The sequence below is a fragment of the Rhea pennata genome, chromosome 12 (assembly GCF_028389875.1).
Source record: "Rhea pennata isolate bPtePen1 chromosome 12, bPtePen1.pri, whole genome shotgun sequence".
NCBI classification, from domain to species: Eukaryota; Metazoa; Chordata; class Aves; order Rheiformes; family Rheidae; genus Rhea; species Rhea pennata.
The window spans coordinates 694,015-713,004 of NC_084674.1; the positions used below are offsets into that span (position 1 = coordinate 694,015).

An 18,990-nucleotide genomic window follows, 5' to 3' on the forward strand; every position below is an offset into this window, starting at 1 on the left:
CGCCCCCGTCGCGCGGCGCTCGGTGGGCGGGGCCGCGGCGGGGCCGGGCGGCGCGGGGGCGGCGCGGGGCCGCGAGTTCGCGGTCACCGCGGCGCGCACCGAGCCCGCGCACGCGCCGCGGCCGGGCCTCCTTAGCCAGGACCAACCGTAAAGCGCGTATAAAGTCAGGGACAAGTTTTGCAAACCTTTAATCTTCTCTTTGGCATTTAATCTGCCTTTGACACAGTTCTACGCTCAAAGCGTTTACAATTAATCAATCTGCTGATGTACCCGCTACGAACAGTGATGGCAAAACGATCGGCTTGAAGAGAGCCCTGCGGCTGTGCCACTGCACTCCTGGGGACGGCTGCCAACACACAGCTTTAACCCGCTCCTCCTTCTGTTCTTCTGTTTAATCCCAGCAAACAATACTGTAAATTTTGAGGGCTTTTAATTTATCTTTCCTTTATAATTTGCATATATTTTATAATATAGCTAATTCCCACCCTTACAGTATTAAACTGTCAAAGTTTGGAAGATACTGATGCTTCTCAGCTATGCATCCTCAGAAATCACGAACCTTTCAGGTGCCATTACGGTAACAACTAATTTCTTGCCACAATGTGGCAACAAAAAGCTGAAAAACATATTAATGTAGGTACAAGGAAGGTTACAAGACAGACAACAACAACAAAAAAAAAAGTCCAAGAATTATTATTATTTAAAAGACTCAAGACTTTGCTGATTTGGGAGTATGGTAATAATAGTTAAAGCTATTTTATTTTGCTCCCTTTTCCCTGCTCGCTTTCCCTCTTGCACGTACCAGAATTCCCACGGCGAGATGAGCAGAACTCCTTCTAAGGTCACATAAAACGAGAGAGAAATCAGTATTGCAAAGAACTGGACAAAGGCGAGCAAGAGCATGTCCTTCCCCTGGTCCTGGATAAAAGCATGAGACCTTTTGGACTTGCTGCCTCGTGGGAAAATGAGAGAAAAAAAACGTAGATAGTTTGTCTACTATTGCCTAAAAATACCTGTAATTGTGAGTTGTCAGTTTGGCACTAATGATTTTACGCAATAAAGGGTTTTACAAGGGAACTGAAAATTACCCTTTCTCCCTGAAACTGGAGTTTTGCTCTGTGCTTATGTTCTGTAGCCTTTACCTCCAAATCCTGAGCTGCTAGGCTGGACTCTGTACTGCTGTTAGCATAAGGAGTTCGTCAGAATAATTTCACATTTCTCTAGCTTTTTCCCCCCTCACCTGTGCCGCCACCACTTCCTGCAGGTGCCCACAGTATCTCTTTCCCGTCGCACTGCATTCACCGATTGCGCTAAGCTGGGACTTCCAATTCTGGTCCTCCCTTCCCTCACTCAAATTAGTGTTGCTGGTGACTGTCACAAGGTTTCAGCTGCATTTTAGTGAGGCAGAGCTATGATTTGGACTGAAAACTACCTGCATTTTTAATGTAGTAAACACAAGTAAATTACAACTTTCACTCATTGCTAATCTGGCTGAATAACTGAAAGACAGGAGGCTCCATTTTCAGATAGTCATGTGTTAAAAGTAGCTGGGGTTTTCTCTAGTCTTTTTATTCTAATGTAGAGCAGCATTCCAAAACAGGAGAAAAAAATACTTTTCCTGCGTATGTTGATCATTCTCCTAAAGTTTGCCCATCTTCGCAAAACATCATTATAACTCTATGTAGAGTTTGGTTTTTCTAAATCAGATTTTATCAATAGGGGTCGTTTAATGACGAAAACTTCTCAGTTTAGCATTTATGCTAAAGACAACACTTCTGATGGAACCAGCTTTTCTGCCGGTTGCTTTCTTATGCCTGCTGATCTCTTTCACATTGAATAAATACTCGGGCTACGTGTTTAGCAGAAGAATGAAAACCAAATGGTACGAGAAATATTATGAATGATCACATTTGCAATTCCAATGTCAATGTGTAATCAAATTGTTTTTATGCCAGGGTGCCTCTAAATAACAAAACAGAGCTAGCATTACCACTCACTGAACTAGTCTATGGTGGGGTCTTGTGAGCTTTGGATGGTTTGGTTTTTCTGACTAGCCCATTTGGAGGACGGTGTCATTTAACAGACTCAAAATCACTGCCGTGTTCAAATGATAGAACCAGCAAGACCTATGACAATACCGTCAGATTGCGGCAAGTAGTTCGAGTATGACATCGGTGTGACTCACTGGTCTATAAAAACAAAACTTCTCAATTATGTGCAAAATGTGCTTGTTTGTCACCTTGCAGAGGAAGTTGCTATTTTTTTAAACCAAGCACGTGGGGAAAAAAATTCCACGGTTTGTCAATATAAAAGTTGACTCTTCAGAAGAACAAACAGGTGAGAGCTAAAAAGCTAAGTTCTTACAGAATTCATATCACAAGAAAATGTATCCATATTATAAGAAAAGAAAGCAGCTGTAGGAGGAACATAAGACAGCTGTGTGGATAGGACTCCACACTGGACTTCATGTATGTGTTCAGTCCCTTCTTTTCCCATAGACTTCTTGTACAACTTTGGAAAACGCAATTTCCTCTGCAAAATGGAAATAGAATTTTCTTTATTATCTTGTCTACAGAAAATACAAATTTCAGACATGAATTGTCTCCCTGTAAGTAGATGTTAATTATTCACCAGAAAATGTTATTTTACAAAATGAAGTATGTTTTTCTCATATTGGCTTCACCAAAGTAGTCAAGAGGTTTGCAGGGTGAAATGGTAGTCTAAAGTTCTTAAACAAGATCCTACTAAAGGACTTTGGTTGATAGAAATTAGATGCTACAGTGCTTAACTTTAAGGCAGCTGACTGGTGTGAAACCCCAAAAGTGGGTGTTTAGCCTCACTTTATTGTGAAAGAGGCATTTTCCACATCAGAATGGGAGCTAGAAGGACAGGATGAAATATTAAAACTAAAGAAATGAAGTAGCTTTTTGAATTCCTCTCTTGGGACTTACATACCTCAAGGATCCAAGAAAATGCCTTCCTCTGGGATTCTGTGAGTAAATGAACACAGTCTTCCAAAGAATTAAATCAGTTTCACTTTTAAAACAAGAATTGGTGGGGGAAACAAGGCAGAGAGATCACGCAGACCTGCTACTGCAGCTTACAGCACATAGTTGAGGAATGGGCTCTACCCTGACAACTGCTTCTGCATTTTACGTGATGACTGTTTAATTTAAACTGTGTAATCAATACAGCGCTCCCTGCTTTGGGTGTACCCTCATCAGTCAGGCGGACTGGTGGACCTTTGGTTCATTTCTACATAGTAACGTATCCTCAAGTCCACCTTCAACAGAACAGACAGAAAACTTTCCTTATAAACTGAGCTGAACCACAGCAAATTAACATGATTAGCAGGTATCCACAGCTAATCATTGCCCAGCAGGAGCTGCTCTTCAGCTAAGTGCTTGAGCTGCCTGGGAATTCAGTAGACCTATCTAAAAGTTAAGCAAAGACAGGACACTCCTGTGAGTAATGAGATCATGGGTGAGTTTTCACATTTTTTTTTTGGCAAGTCACAGATACATCAGCATGTTTTTCTGCCCTCCAGCATTCAGGAATCCAAGGAATCTGATGTACTGGCAGTGATCCACGTTGTACTAAAGTATTGCTGACTGGCTATGTGCTAGGAAAGAAGTCACAGACTAGTGGAGTAAATTAAAAAAAAATCTAATCAGCTACAAAAGATCACAAACCCCATCTAAATCAGAAACATAAAGGTTGTTTGTGTTATGTACAAGAATGTTAAAACCCAAGACCAAAGAGTTGCTAGGTTAAAAGAAAAACTACCGGAGTCAGACAGGCCAGTTTTGTGTAACTGGTTGACAGAACTGATACCTTAAGCAGAAAGCACAGTATCACAAGGACACTGGGAGAGAAATGTCTCCCTCAAACGTTTGTAGCACGGCACCTGTTAGGGCACAGCTGAATTCGCTCCGATCAAAGCACTCCCTAGGAGCTGAATGACTTACTGACCTCTGCTCCGGAGCCCTACAACCGCTCGCATGTCACTGAAACAGATCTGCAAGAGGTGACAACAGTGGCAAGAGGTGACAACAGACACTACCAAAACAGTGATAACAGTTCAGTGTCAGCTACGTGCAGTCCCGCAGCACCAAGATGCTAAATGACTAAAATGACTTTTAAGGGGACTTTAGGAAAACAAGCGTACAGTTACATGTACTGTGAAGTTACTTGACAGAATCACAGAAGAGAGTCAAAAAGTTAGTGTGGATTTACATTTTATGACAAACAACAAAGATCAGTTCATACATTTCACTTGAACAAAAACAAGTGTACCAGAAGTGGAGACAATTCATACTTAACAGAATGGGCTGATATTGTCACTTAGTTTCACAGCTGTGTTTTTACAGTATTTAAGCATAAATGGAAAGAAAGGTATTCCACAAATAATCTGCTATAATCTTGTATCAGTCTGCTTCTAACATGGCACAGCACTACATCTTTTGCTTGGTAGACAATTCATACATCTGCTAAAAACAATGCTGCTTTGAATTACATGTATACATTCAAATACACATTCTCGTTGAGGAATGAGGAGAATAGGATATAGTCAAAGAAACATTTTTTCTTTGCTCATCCAGCCTGCCTGAAACAAAGCATAGATCAATTTGTGAGATGGACCTAGCAACAGGCTTGCATGAGCTGATACAGCCTCCTGCCTAATCCTCAGGAGACAATAGCAACTTAAATGGCTCATGCTCCAGAAAAATGCCTCCCCTCAGGACTTGAACCCTGCAGAGGGGAAAGGTGCCCCAAAACTAGGATACAGCCAATGTGGCTGACCAGGCTGAATCACCCTGAGATGAACCAGTGAACAAACCAATAACGAAGGACAAATAAGGCATTAAAAGTATGATCTGTGTAAAAATTTGTCAGGCTCAAAGTGTTACTAGGACACGGATTTATAAATGCAAAGGGAAGTGTGTAAAACCCCAAGCTTTTACACAGTTCATCTTTCCTCCAACATAAAGTTTCCGGTTAGGCCTTCAGAAGAAGGTGGTGCAAACTCCCACATACATAAACAAACATCCCTCACACATGACCTGATCTTAAATCATTGTGGCATGTTCTGAAATAAACCAAGTTAAAATTCATCTCTGAGTTTCATCCACGCAAGGCCTCTGAAGTCACAGGTTTGCAATAAGCATTGGTAAGAGCAGAACTGGACCATCACGAGCTTAGCATATGTTTACGTGGTGTTTAGTCTTTTGAATCGGACTTACCGTCATAACAAGATTTGTACACCTTAGGTAACTGAGTGTATGTTTCAGAATATGAAATGCAGCTCCTGGCCTGTCTCAGGGTGGTAACCCGTGCTTAAAGTCAGTGGTTTAAAGACTCTTTAAATGAGTCTGGAATGAACAGCATCCATCTTATTCTGAAATTCCATTCCTTAACGTTTCACTTCTCTCCAGAGAAAGCCGCAGAATATCCTTACTAATATCAGGATGATCTTCCAGTTCCTCATACAATGATCGAACAATGTCCAGTTTCCTGTAGTCCATTGGTTTGACCAGGCTGCGAACAACCTGGAGACATCTCTCTTTCAGGGTGAACACTGAGATAAAAACCAAAACAAAACAAAACACCCCCTGAGACTGGCACCAGGCTTTTCACTGTTACCTGAAATACTCTGTGATGCAGACGCATGAAGAGCAAAAATGAAGTGTGGCAGAGCTATTCACAACACACTAAGGTTACAAGAAAGAGAGAATAAGAATGTTCTCTTCACTGCCACGACACATCCAGTGAAAGCCATCAGGAGTGAGAAGAAATCTTAAAAATGAAAGATCTATCAGTAGCTCTATTCACAAGAAAGCAACGACATGGTTCTAGAAACCCTCACGACCTGTTCCTATTTTACAGGTGATTTTACTAAGCACTGAACACCGGATTCACCACCAGAGCCCCGCGCTGAAACGAGCAGAGGGCGCGACGGTGCGTCGGCCTGCAGAGCTCATCGCTCCTGACCGCTTTACCTGGCAGCGTGATGTCTGCTTTGCGCACGTCGGGAGCGGCGACGAACAGCTCCCGCTGGTTCACCAGCAGCCCGTCGTTGGTGCCCGCGTCCCTGAACAGCCAGAGGTGACCTGCGGCGGGCAGGGAACGACAGTGAGCGCAGTCCCGGCAGACAGGGCCGCAAGCAGCTCCTCTGCCGCCGGCCCGCGAGGCGGCCGGAGCCGCGGCAGCGCTGGCGGCCAAGCGGGGCGCGGCGAGGAGCGGACACCGGGCCGCAGGCGGCTGCGCCGCGCCGGGCCCCGCGCCCCTCCTCAGAGGCCGCGGCCGCCCGGCCCCCCCCGGTGCCCGGCCCGGTCTCCCACTCCCCCCGGGCCCCCCGCCCCGGGCTCCCGCCCCTCGCCCCGGTCCTCCCCGGTCTCCCACTCCCCCCGGTTCCCCCGCCCCCCCCGGTGCCCGGCCCCGCACCCACCGCGGTAGCTGTGCATGACGCGCCCGGTGCGCGGCTGCAGCACCGGGTAGAAGCGGGGCCTGCCCTCGAAGTCCAGCCAGACGGGGAGCACGCAGCGGGGGCTGTGGTTGTTGAAGACCACCTTGGAGAGCTCCTGCGTGTTGGCGGAGCGCAGCGCGCCCGCGCCCGCGCCGCCCGCCTCCCCCGGCGCCTGCGGCATCCCGCTGCCGCCGCCGCTCCCGCCCAGCCACAGGGCCGCACGCGAATGCGCATGCGCGGGGCGCCCGGCGGCGAGCGCGCAGGCGCAGTGCGGCGGCGGGGTGGGGGGAGCGAGGGCTGCCCCGGCCGTGAGGCGGCGGCGAGCGCGCAGGCGCAGTGCGGCGGCGGGGTGGGGGGCGCGGGGGCTGCCCCGGCCGTGAGGCGGCGGCGGCGGGGTGGGGGGCGCGGGGCTGCCCCGGCCGTGAGGCGGCGGCGAGCGCGCAGGCGCAGTGCGGCGGCGGGGTGGGGGGCGCGGGGGCTGCCCCGGCCGTGAGGCGGCGGCGGCGGGGTGGGGGGCGCGGGGGCTGCCCCGGCCGTGAGGCGGTGGGGTGGGGGGCGCGGGGCTGCCCCGGCCGTGAGGCGGCGGGGTGGGGGGCGCGGGGCTGCCCCGGCCGTGAGGCGGCGGCGGCGGGGTGGGGGGAGAGGGGCTGCCCCGGCCGTGAGGCGGCGGCGCGCAGGCGGGGCGGGACGGCCCGGGGGTTTTCAGGGCCTCCGCAGGCCTCTCCGTAGCGTCCTCCCTGCTCTGCCGTCGCGCTGTGAGGCGACGCCAGCCCGGCAGTGCTGGGGCGCGGGCCCGCCGCGGTTTTCCTGGTCGAGCCCCCGCCAGGGCGGCGCTAACGGCCCAGAAACTGCCCGTGGAGAGCTAAAGCGAAGTAGTAAGTCCTAATAACAACACGTACTTGCATTTTTTTCAAATACACGTCTGGAAGACGTTTTTTCCAAGTAGGAGAAAGGCCCTGAAATTCCGGAAAAGCCTGTCGGAAGAGCGGTACTCCGGTCAGGACGTCCGGAGCAGGGAGGTGGCGGCGCCGGGCGTCCTTCCTCCGGGACGCGCTGCCTCTGTGCCTCGCAGCTTTGTTTCACCAGCCAGGGCAAAGCTTTCATCAACAGCCTTATGTATACACTACTTTGTGGTCAGAACGTGAGAAGCTAAATTCTAAATTAATTTTCAAGTTCAGATTTCACCTTGAACGCCCTTTTCCTGAGGCTGCCAGCAGCTTAAGGAAGGTGCTGAGAACCAAAGCCCAAAGCAAAAGTATCTTCTGCTTTAGTTTGATCACATCAGTCTTGTTCGCAGTTTTGCTTAAAACAAGCGAATCACTAAGGTAATCTACCATATACGATTGTAATAGGAGAGCTTCTTCTCCATAAGAGGAAACACAAGTGCGGCTATATCATCTAAGTTGCTTCCGAAAAGTTCTTATTAAGAGGTTGCTCTTTCTTTTACAGGACCATTCATTGCCCCTGATACAGGGCTGAAGGAAAAATGAAGGCAGGAGCTGCACTAACAGATTTTGTGCCAAAGAGCTTTAAAAATAAAATTGAACAGACTGAGCTGAGGCACTAGTAGCTTTAAGTTTTCCATACAAATAAGGCATTTTAGAGTTTCTGGAAAAATGATAAGCTCCCTCAATGTTTTGCATTTTCAAGTACATGACAAATGCTGTTCCTCAAAACAGCATTTTATGCCCGCAAGTAAAGTGTTTTTTGCCTTCACAGTCATAGCAGGCTACAGTGCTGAAGCTGTCAACATGACGCTTTTATTTTTTTCTCCTGTATGTCTCAGCACCTCTCTTAACAAAAAAGTACTAAATGCTTAACATGTTGTAGAAAGTCTTAGTCTTAGATGAAGGATGTTTGCACACAGTCATTGCTGTACTATCTCTCTAGCAACCTGTGAGGGAGAAGTGTGTAAAGTGGTTAAAAATGACGTAGTAGAAACTATTACTTATCAACTGTATTTTTTCCAGTATACTTGAATATGTAAGAACTGTTGGGTAGGCTTGCTCAACTGCTCAACCTCATTCAAAAGAAGTTACTTCCCACGTTTTCTATCTATGATAGAAAAAACATTAAGAATTAACAGTAGCATGGAAGGGATGTGTATTTCAGAGACTTACTAAACTGAAAGAACCTGTATATAGCATTGTTCATTTATGTGCTGTGCAATCCCCACAGTGTGGCTGATTGTCTTAAAACATCTGTCATCTTCAGTGGCTGGTACCAATCTTTCATTAAAAAAAAAAAAAGTGTAACCTTCAAGAGAAGCTGGTTTACCTTGTGCAACTACAGCATGCTCACATTTATGAGAGAGCAGATGCACATCACAGTACATCTTATTGTTGCTGAGTTCTTTGATATTTTCAAACACACCATTTCTTACAAAGCACATCACAATCACACGAGACTGTGCATTTTAGCATGATTACTAATAATCCAGTATAAATTCACAGCAACAGCCTATAATGTTAGTGTCCATATCCTGATACTAAAGCCTAATTCACTAGGTCACATCTATCTGATTTGAAACTATTTGTTAGCTGTGGTTTAGAAACAAAACACAACTATATCATCTTTCAGGCCAAAAGAGATGGCTAAGCTTATCCTAATCTTTAACATAAGAAAAAAAATATTTCAAAGTGCACAATTTAAGATCTTAAAATACTATCATGCTTGTTTTTCTTTTTAAGAAATATCAACAGTAGCAACCCACCAAGACATTAATGCATTTTAAGAACCTAATATATCCAGGCTAAGTTTACTGTATCACGAGTGTTCAGATAGCCACCTCGTGCAAAAACTGTGGCTATTAGCTTGACACACTCATATAAACGATGAAGAGCAGGAAAGAATTAAAAGGGCACTGTTGACATTATTTACTACACAGTTGTTTTTTCTAGATGAAATGAAGGACTGCACTATCCTTTACTGGACACAGCCCAGAGAAAGAATGCAATTAAGACTTACCTCCTATGCAAAACATCTAAAACTTTAATTCTTGTTATTCCACCTTTAAACACTTACACATAGTTAGCATGAATTCACCTTAATGCAAATGGAAAAACTGGTAAAGGAAACAAGTGTTTTCAGTCCCTGGTGAGAAAATAGGAGGCTTGAGAAATTACAGAACATTTATAGAAGAAATCATACTTGCAACTTCAATTTATTCAACAGGAAATAACATTTTTGTAAAGAGGATGGCATAACTACAGCAGTTTAAGTCACCTAATGAATTTAAACATACTGCCACCTTGATCTGTCTACAGTAGACATTGAAAATATGAACTTTTTAATAACTGCTAAAAGTATCTCAATTATTCACATAGTAACTACAGACAGTGCTAAGGCTGTGTTGCTACCCCACCTCACCTATGGAAGTAGTACATTAAAACATGAATTAAACATTTATTAGTAATTAGCGTTAAGTTGAGGTAACAAGTAAGGAAAACAGCAGCATCAAGGTACTGTTAAAGAATTGGCATTTGCTTATCAGAGTATAAAAAAACCAGACACTAGTTTATTATCTTGTTTTACATTTGGGAAATGGTATAAATTAGAAAACATCAATCTGGAAAAATCTTACACTAAATAGATACTGCCTCTAAACCCTGCAAGATGAAAATCTTAGTAGTCCTGTTAGTTGTTTTAAGATCTATGTACAATTTCTACAGTCTAGAGAAAAAAAGTTAACTGTTACCTCCAAAGATATGTGAATATGTTTTCTACTATAAGCAGAGGACATACACATTTATCTGAAAAATAAAATGGACATAGTAGAGAAGACTCAAGCAAAAGAAAGCATTACTAATTCCAGTAGCGAATTTCAGTTTGGGAAGCAGAGAGGCAATTTAGATAAGGTTTCAGAACACAAAGTACAACTGATCCCTGGTTCAATATTCAAGTTAAACAATTTCTGCAAATTTTATTCTTTTTTCTTAGGAACTGACAGACCTACAATCTCAGGTGTCAGCTTTACCAAACTGCTTTTCAAGAAATTCTGGAGGCATCTGCTATTTTCTTCCATGTGAGTTACCAGAAAGATCTTTTTTCTTCTGCTCTTTCCCAGGTTCGTTTCAGAAGATACACTGCAGCATGAAGTCCCCCTACATTCACCCATACTGTTTGACCTTTACGCCATATGTGTCCCATTCTTGACAAAGCCTACAATCACAAAAAAACAGCCACAGAAAAACAGACATTAGTGGTGGCTGCAAAACAAGTTAATAGGGATAAATTTGCTTTAGACATTTATCATGATTTTTTGGTTATCCCAAATTATCTCTGAAGGTAAAGTCAAAGGACTCTTCAGGTCTAGAACTGTGTCAAAATAAGTTGATACTATGAATTATTTCTCTAAAAATAGATCATCATCTTTAATAAAATCAGCTTGCAATTTTTTTTCTGAATATATTTTTATGTGTAAAATTAAGTCTTCTACTTGAAAAGTTTTGTCTCAGGTAACATACCTTGGCAAAGCATTTCTTGTCTTGCGTAAGCAGCACAGCTCTGCCTGTCCCGGGTCTGCAGATCCGACCCATCTCCATAAGGCAGGCTGGATAGAGATCCCAATTCTTCTTCTTAGACCCTATCCTATAAAATAAATTAAAACCTCTTTGTGATTGTTGAAAAACAGGTAACTGCAGTTGGCTTTGGCATGATCACTTTTACTATATATTAAAAACACAGGTTGAAATGAAGAGTACATCAGTACTTCTTCATTAGGACCAACTGACTAACTAGAAAGAACCCTGGACATGCAAGCAATCCCAGTAGGGGAAGTTAAGCACAGCAACTTAAAAAAATGATACTTCACCTCTTTCCAAATGGCATGTCTGTCACAATAATATCCACAGAACCAGTCCGTAAAGGGAGATTGCAAATATCCCACTGAATGATATCTAAGGGTATGCCCAAGGAAGTACTGCTGCAAGTGCAAAGATGTTTATTTCAGACATGGCATACTAAGCAGTATTTTTTAAATTAAGAGATCTATAACATCAGCAAAAGAATACATAGGAAATGTGAACAAAGTATTCAGGTAAATGCTTGCAAATGGATTTCTTTACATACAACGCTATGAAAAGAAAGCCACTTGTACTCTTCTCACCTTTCCTTATTCTCATTTTTCTTCAGTAAAGAGCAGATGTTGTTTGCTGCTCTCTTTACAGCTTGTGGGTTGTTATCACCAGCAATATGATAGCAACTAGGCCATTCTGTAGCTCCCTGTAGAAAAATGTGATAATAAGCATCATTATCATTAACAGTGCTTAATTAGGGGAAAAAAAAGAATTAATTAGTCAATATGACAGAATACAAAGCAATTGGAAGTACACTTCAACCACTGTAAAATTCTCTAACAGATACATGTTACAGGTACTGTGTGTCTCAAAAGCTCAAATTACTTTTGGATTTAGTTTATTCCTGCTTTAGCCAGGGGAAGGAAAATTAAGTAATTTACAAAAAAACCCATATTTGTAGCTGTTTAAAAGTCAGTGAGATACCTTTGGCATTGACTATTTAATTTTTACCAAGAAAACATATATATTATTCAGTTGCAGATACCACTGCAAGTTAAAAAAATAAAAGAATCACCTCTATTGGTATTGCACCTGTTCCACACATTGGATCAATTATGATATCTGTTGGCTGTGGATCACAGAGTCTGAGAAACACAAAGAAGATAACATGAAAAAAAGTCATAATGAAAGCATAAATTTCTGTAAGAAAGGAAAACTAAAGAACTCTAATTCTATCCTTCTAACTAAATAACTTTTTTTGTAATTATTATTTCCATTTGTTAATTAGCATTTTGTGTGTGTGATATTTTCAAAAATGTCAGTATTTTGAAAAGCATCTAATGGATCAACGGAAACATTTATTTTTCTAAGTTGAAAAACATCCATTGATTATTAATAATTACAAAACACTGTTTCAGCAACTGTTTTTAATGAACAGAAATGGCTTTTCAGGTAGGAATGGAGGGATACAGGTTCTAACTTCTGAAACAAAGTCACCTGTTCATTGAAAATAATATATAATTATACATTTACACTGACCTAAGCATGCCATAAGCAAGGGTTGATCGAAGAGTTGTTGGTCCAAAATGCGTAATGTTTCTTCTATGAAGACTCTCTTCAGTTAATGCAATGCCCACAACTACTTCGTTATTGTGAATATTCAGGAGAACCTAAAGAAAAACTTGGAACTCAATTTCAGGAGTAACAAAAGTTTCCCATACTACATCTTGGTCAATGTTTGCATGAAACATAGATGGCAATTTAAAAATAGGAAATAAGCATAAAAGGTGCTGGAAGAAAAGCAACGCACAGTTTGCAATGAGGACAAAGGACAAAATTAAGGAGAGCATAGCTTTTCTCGTTTACACAGATTCTTTTACACAAGATTTCAAAAAGCTCTGTAAACATTATTCTAACTTTTAAAAAGTTTTCCTTAGAAAGTATGCAGTGGAAGTGGGATTAGTCCTGCAAGCCACAGGACAGCATTCACAAAGCAGCAATAAAAATCATATTCCTGGTTCCTTTACTGCATCAATTTGAAAGGTGAAAGCATTATTCAAACCAGGTCTTAACAGACTTGCAAGAAAAACGTGTTTTTCTGCCCTTCAAAAAAACATTGATAGACCACCCATATCTGTTGGGCCTCCTTTCCAAATCTCTACTTCTGCTATAGTAAGAAATAAACACTTGATAGCTAATGTTAACCTTCTTTAAACCCCCTTCAATCATAAAATTACTGCTTCTAGATGGAATATCATGTAAATTTACACTGATACAAAACAACGGATTAGCCAAAAAAAAAAAGAAAAATAAAGCAGAAGGCCACCTACATTAAATACGAATGAGACCAAACTCTATAGGAGAAAATAGAAATTAGACCATTTGCTATAGTTGAGGGTGGGGGGAAGGATTTTGAGCACCAACTTAACTGTGACCTGATGTTAATTACTTAACGGAGGAGAAAAATACAGTGTTTGTAGAGCAAGGAGAGCCTCAGAAAGAGAAGTGCCCACCTCGGGATATAAAAGAGATGATTATTAGGAACAACTAAGGCATTAGCAAGTGGGATGTGAGGAAACACAATAATGTACCAATATGGCATAATCATGCTTGCCATGATTTCAGCCTTAACTATTTTCAGTTCCAGGTTCATCTTTTGAAAGTATTTTAGAGATCTCTAAGGATCAAGATTCAGCAAGAATAATTTTAAATGACATATGTGGTTATTTCTAAGGCACGATGCTATACCTCTATATCAAAGTTTGTCATGTCAGCTTTCCACTGGAAATGCTCCTGTACAGCTCCACCGAAGTCTCTTGCAGCATCATTTGATGTAAAGCTGTGCTTGTCTCCTGCTCTATTGCATGTAACACGGAACTTTAACACATTCACGTCTCCTTCACCTTTCTTCCCATCACCAGCTTTGGTTTCACTCCCAGAACTGGCGTGTGATTCATCTTTAGCATCCAATTGTTCGTTATCATCGTCACTGCCATTCTGTGGTATCTCTCCTTGCGTATTTTCTGTAACCTGACCACTAGCAGATTCTATACCTGCAGTGTTTTGGGCAGAGTCCTGCAACTGTTTACTGGCATCTTTTTCATCTGTTCTTTCTTCTTCTCCATCTTCATTCAACTTCTCTTTGCTTGTACTGCTCTGCAGATTATGTTTTTTGCGTTTTGCCTTTTTCTTTTTCAAGCTGTTGTTCAGCTCCCATACTTTCAAAGGTTCAGTCCAAGGCAGTTTTTTAACCAGATCTTCCAGATCCTTTAGAGCATCTTCCTTTAAGAGACACAGAAGAACTTTTTTTTTTTCTTTTAAAGTCATTTGAGTTAGTTTTCTAAACATGTATCTGGCTACAGATTTAAGCAACACTAACAGTTTTTTGTGCTATTTTTGCCATACTAAAATGAGTTGCATTTTAAAACTCAAAACATTCCATGGTATTTCATAATTATCTTGTCAAACAAACAGTTAATGTTAAATTAAGAGATCAAGGTGATACCTGACTGTCCTGCACCTACCTAACTGTGTGCAACAAACATTGTATTTGCTCATCCTAGATTTTGCTTATGGAACATTCCGAAGAAATTATGCTAGACAACAATAACCAAACTTAGATTTTACAAACCAGCAAAGAGGAAGCTGCATAATACATCACAAATAAGACATCCTTGCTCACAGAACACAAAACTCTTTGCATCTAGTCTTAAATTAAAAAGCCTAACCCAAAATAGAAAACTAATAGAAAAAGATATGAGAATAACTCACCTTACTTTCTTTGAATTGATAGTCTTTGAACTCCTGAACAACAACAAATAGATTATCCACTGACCTTAGACGATGGACCTAGAGGAAATGAGAAACGATCGTGGTATTTTCTAGCCACATATATATATATGTATGTAAGGGCTTGTGTTTATTTATGATTAAGATTTCATTAGCTTGTATCTAGATTTAAGATACCTCTCTGTAACACTTCACGGCTGGAATATTTAATTGCAAAGCTATTTCTAAAATTACTCTTTTCCACTGTTATTGTTTAAGTGTGGGCTATCACTCTATATGCAAATACTTAGGAAAAGGAAGACGTCCTTTCACTGACTTAAGTTCTGCATGTTTTATTTCATCTGCCTTTGGAAAGCAGCACTAAGTCTAGTTACTGAAAATAACGTAGCTGAAGCAGTATTTCAAGTGTTTTTCATGCTGACTGACTGCGTTTAAAGCAAAAACACTGTGCTGACGGGCCGGCTCGCGGGGCGGTGGGGGAATCCCGCGGGCGCTCCGGGCCGCAGCGTCTCTCCGCGGGAGGCGCTGCCCGCGGCCCCGCGGCCCCCCGCCGACCCCGCCGGCCCCGCCGCCCCCGCGGACCTGCGCGAGCTTCTCCGCGGCGATCCCGAAGTAGATCTTGCCGCGGTCCTTGCTGACGGCGGCCTCCGAGCCCAGCTTCTCCCGCACCTCCGCCGCCGCCGTCAGCTCGAAGCCCGTGGGCACCGTGGCGCCGATGACCACGGCGGGGCCGCCGCCCTCCGCGCCGCCCGGGGACGGGGACGGGGACGGGGACGGGGGCGACCCGCCGGCCTCGCCGCCCGCCGCCGCCATGTCGGGGCTCCGCGGCGCCGCCCGCGCCCCGTGGCGGCCGCTTCCGCTTCCGCTTCCGCTTCCGGGGGGCGGCGCGGCGGAGGCGGCAGCGTGGCGGGAGCGCGCGCTCCGTGGGGCGGCGGGCGGCGGGCGGCCGCTCCGCAGGGCCCAGCGGAGCCCGCAGCCTCGCCGGCCGCGGTGATCTCGGGCGCTCCCGGCAGGGCAGCGGAAGGGCCCCGCTGCCCCGGGGCGCGGCCCGGCCCGGCCCCCGCGTGTCCGGCAGCACGCCACTGGTGCTCACGCTCCAGTTGTCAGGAACCCACCGGATTTCAAATCCCTCCCAAAACGTCCAGGATTCGCAGCCTCTCCCCCTCAAAAGCGCAGTGTTCCCTTTTTTTGATCGTAAATGCTACATACGACGGTTTTGTATACGCCTCTTTGCCTGCGAGCCAAATCCTGCAGCATCCGAGGGGATGTCTCCCTTTCAGACCGCAGGAGGGGCAACAGGCCGCAGAAAACAACTTAGTCCGTGTGAAACAAACACGGAGGAAAAAACTGAAGCAAATCAAAGTAAGAAGTGGAGAGAAAAAGAAGCAGAGAACTCCAGGCAGTATTAATTGCACTGAGAAGCATAAGGAATAAGCAGATACAATTTAAGACTGTTCAGGGCAAAAGTTTGCAGGATAAAAGCAGCACGAAGTAGTCGTACCTTTGATCAGCATCCCCTGCCTCTGTAGTGCTTCCTGTTTCTGAATTAATATGTATTGCTAGGGGGAGGTTTGAGGATAAGAACTATGATTTTGCAGGGATGGAGTGTCCATGAGGATGTGAGAAAACTGTAACCAGAACCTCAGCAGGTAACTTTTGAGGAGCCTAATTTACATCTGATTTCAACCTGATCTAGTAAAAATAGATGTGTGCTATGATTCGTCTTTTCTTTCAAAAGGTACAGTTGTGCAGAGACTGAAAACGACTGCAACAACATGTCTGTCCTCACAGTTCCATAAATAATATGGCAGAATAAATTATTTAATGTCCTGAAGCGTGCAGATGCTATAATGACACATACTGCAGCAACACACACAGGGAAAATTACGATTTTCTCTTCAGAACAGAGTTTGAATGGAGACCCGTATATAAGATGAAAGGTCATGCGTTTTAACAGTGAGGAGAACAAAGCACTGAATGCGCCTATAAGCCTATAAACACTCACTTGGCCATTGCAGGTACTGAATAAATTGTTGTCCTGTAGAAAAATAGTGTAGTCAGGTAATTCAGAATAGATTATTTTGCATATCAGATTAAATTATGAGTGCACAGGCAATCTTAATTTTGGCTAGCCCTCAATTTTGGAGCAGTTGCAACATATTTAATACTTCAGTGCCATTTCTAAGTGGGTTAAATCTCAATGAGAAATTTTAAGTCACCATACCTTTTCAGGACATTACAGAATGATGTCAAACTTGTTATTGATGGATTTGACCACACAAATAACTTATCCTAGCATGCAAGCTTGGCAGCTATAGACATTTGGCCTAGCACCAATTACAATAAGCTATAGTACTTTAAAAAATAAATTGGGACCAGACACCAAAATGCTTTGCCTGTCCTGACCTAACTGAGAGTTCAGTCACAGGGGGTTACAGTAACGTAGTATGCATTTATTTCATACGTTGTTTAGGGATAATGAATTGTCATAAAATTTATCTCATATAGATGCACAAGTCAAAGAGGACCCTGGTTTCCTTGGCCTCCAGTCCTCCTATTTATTTGTTATTTTTATTTCTACCTAGCATTGGTTAATTAAATAGTTTTCTTGTATATCTATAGATACTGACCAAGAAGTATTTCTACTGCAAGAACAGCACCAATTTTTTACACTTAGCTATGAGAAAATAAAAGATAAATTTTTGTCATAACAGATAGTTAATAGGTAAGTAATTGTAACAGATAAAAATCCAGGGGAAAGAAAAAAAACCCAGGAAGGTTGTGAGTCTATTCACATTTGTACTCTTTCTGTATAAAATTGATCATTTATATTTTCTTTAGTTTTTGCCTGAAACTTCTGATGCAGTTCTCTCTGCATCAGAGTAAAATATAGTATTCCAAATTTTGATTATCAGATCTGATTTCATGTGCAACCTTGGTCACGGTACGTAACCTTGTGCATACGTAAGTGAGGAACATCCAACAAAATGGAGCCTTGCGCCTCTGGGAAATAGTGAGGCGCAAATCTTGGCTACATCAATTCCCAAGCATACAGTGGCTAGGTCATACCTGTCTCTTAGGTGTTCTTTACGTGTTTGTGAAGTATTCTCTTAATCCTTAGATGGATGCACTGTCCAAAAATACACTCTTGTTACGCGAGCTTGATGGAACAGACTTCTGGCTTTACAGTCTGCAGGGCTTGCCCGCTAAGCAGGTATACGTGGTACATGAATTGTGACTGGCGCAAGAATTCATTTGCCAGCTATGGGTGGCCATTTTATTTTTTTTTCCTTCTTATAAAAATTACTGAATTTCCTTGATCTTTTGATTTTTGCCTTTGGAATGTTTCCAGCACTAGATGAGATTTTTAAATCCAAGAATGTTTTGCTGATAAATGTTCTTTCAGGAGAAACGTATTTGAAGAGATACAGGCCACCCTAAATATCTTTCCATGACGAATGCTCCATCAGTATGACAAAGCACTGCACGAAACAGAAGAAGCACTGCTTTTCCTCCTCTCTTCTTTGAGTCCTTTAGTCTTTACCTTTCCCCACACTGGATTTATAAGTGTAAACAAAACTTGTCCCTTCAGCTCGTTCTTCAGTGGTTGTAGAGCATACTGGCAACAGCACTGCTTCTTTTCGTTTTCCTACATGCATTCTGATTCTGCTGTGACATTTTAGTAATGAGCAGGATGCTTCAAGCATCCCTCTTGCCATTAAGCCTTCTGAAGTATCGTTTCCCTTTTACATAAGAAGTATGTGTGTAAGAGTGTGTCAAAGAGAGGGGAGGGATTAGTTTTATTCCATCAGTTTATTTTTAACTTGTGAGTCAAGTCTGAAAACAAGAGAATTGAAACCTTGGAATTCAGGTGTAAACCTGCTGGAGAAAGTTTCTGTAAAATGGCTTATTTGATGAGAATTTAAAAATAAGCTATAGCAGACAGAACCACAGACACATCTGCATCTTCTAAACTACAGATGGCACTTGGTGAGATTCAGTCCATCCTGTGCTATCTGGAAGGTGACTGCAGCGCTGTCGGGCAACACCTTGCTAGCTAAATCCAGGTGGCTTCATTTTCAATGCGGTGATCATACAGTGAGACGGGACATAATGGTGGTTGTACAAATTTCATATCCCCATGCATTATCTCCCTGACAACTTTTGAAGTGTGCCATGTCACTGCATCTTTACTCCACTATTTTCTAAGTTAGACAA

The 18,990-nt window shown here is 43.1% G+C and overlaps 2 protein-coding genes across 3 annotated transcripts; both read right to left on the bottom strand.

Annotated features, from left to right (window-relative positions):
- Positions 1–197: 197 nt before the first annotated feature.
- On the bottom strand, positions 198–6,654 carry VHL (von Hippel-Lindau tumor suppressor). 2 transcript variants are annotated; one of them, XM_062585408.1, is made up of 3 exons: positions 6,449–6,654; positions 6,000–6,110; positions 198–410 (listed from the first exon to the last, which is right to left on the bottom strand). In XM_062585408.1, the coding sequence occupies exons 1-3, from the start codon at positions 6,645–6,647 to the stop codon at positions 274–276; spliced, it is 447 nt and encodes a 148-aa protein (XP_062441392.1). In that variant the 5' UTR covers positions 6,648–6,654; the 3' UTR covers positions 198–273. The 2 variants fall into 2 exon arrangements, with proteins under 2 accessions (XP_062441392.1, XP_062441391.1); XM_062585407.1 differs by lacking the exon at positions 198–410 and adding an exon at positions 4,222–5,578.
- A 2,956-nt stretch (positions 6,655–9,610) lies between these two features.
- THUMPD3 (THUMP domain containing 3) lies at positions 9,611–15,607 on the bottom strand. Its single transcript, XM_062585792.1, has 9 exons — positions 15,355–15,607; positions 14,755–14,832; positions 13,732–14,265; positions 12,523–12,653; positions 12,059–12,128; positions 11,574–11,689; positions 11,280–11,390; positions 10,933–11,056; positions 9,611–10,627 (listed from the first exon to the last, which is right to left on the bottom strand). The coding sequence occupies exons 1-9, from the start codon at positions 15,583–15,585 to the stop codon at positions 10,496–10,498; spliced, it is 1,527 nt and encodes a 508-aa protein (XP_062441776.1). The 5' UTR covers positions 15,586–15,607; the 3' UTR covers positions 9,611–10,495.
- Positions 15,608–18,990: the final 3,383 nt, after the last annotated feature.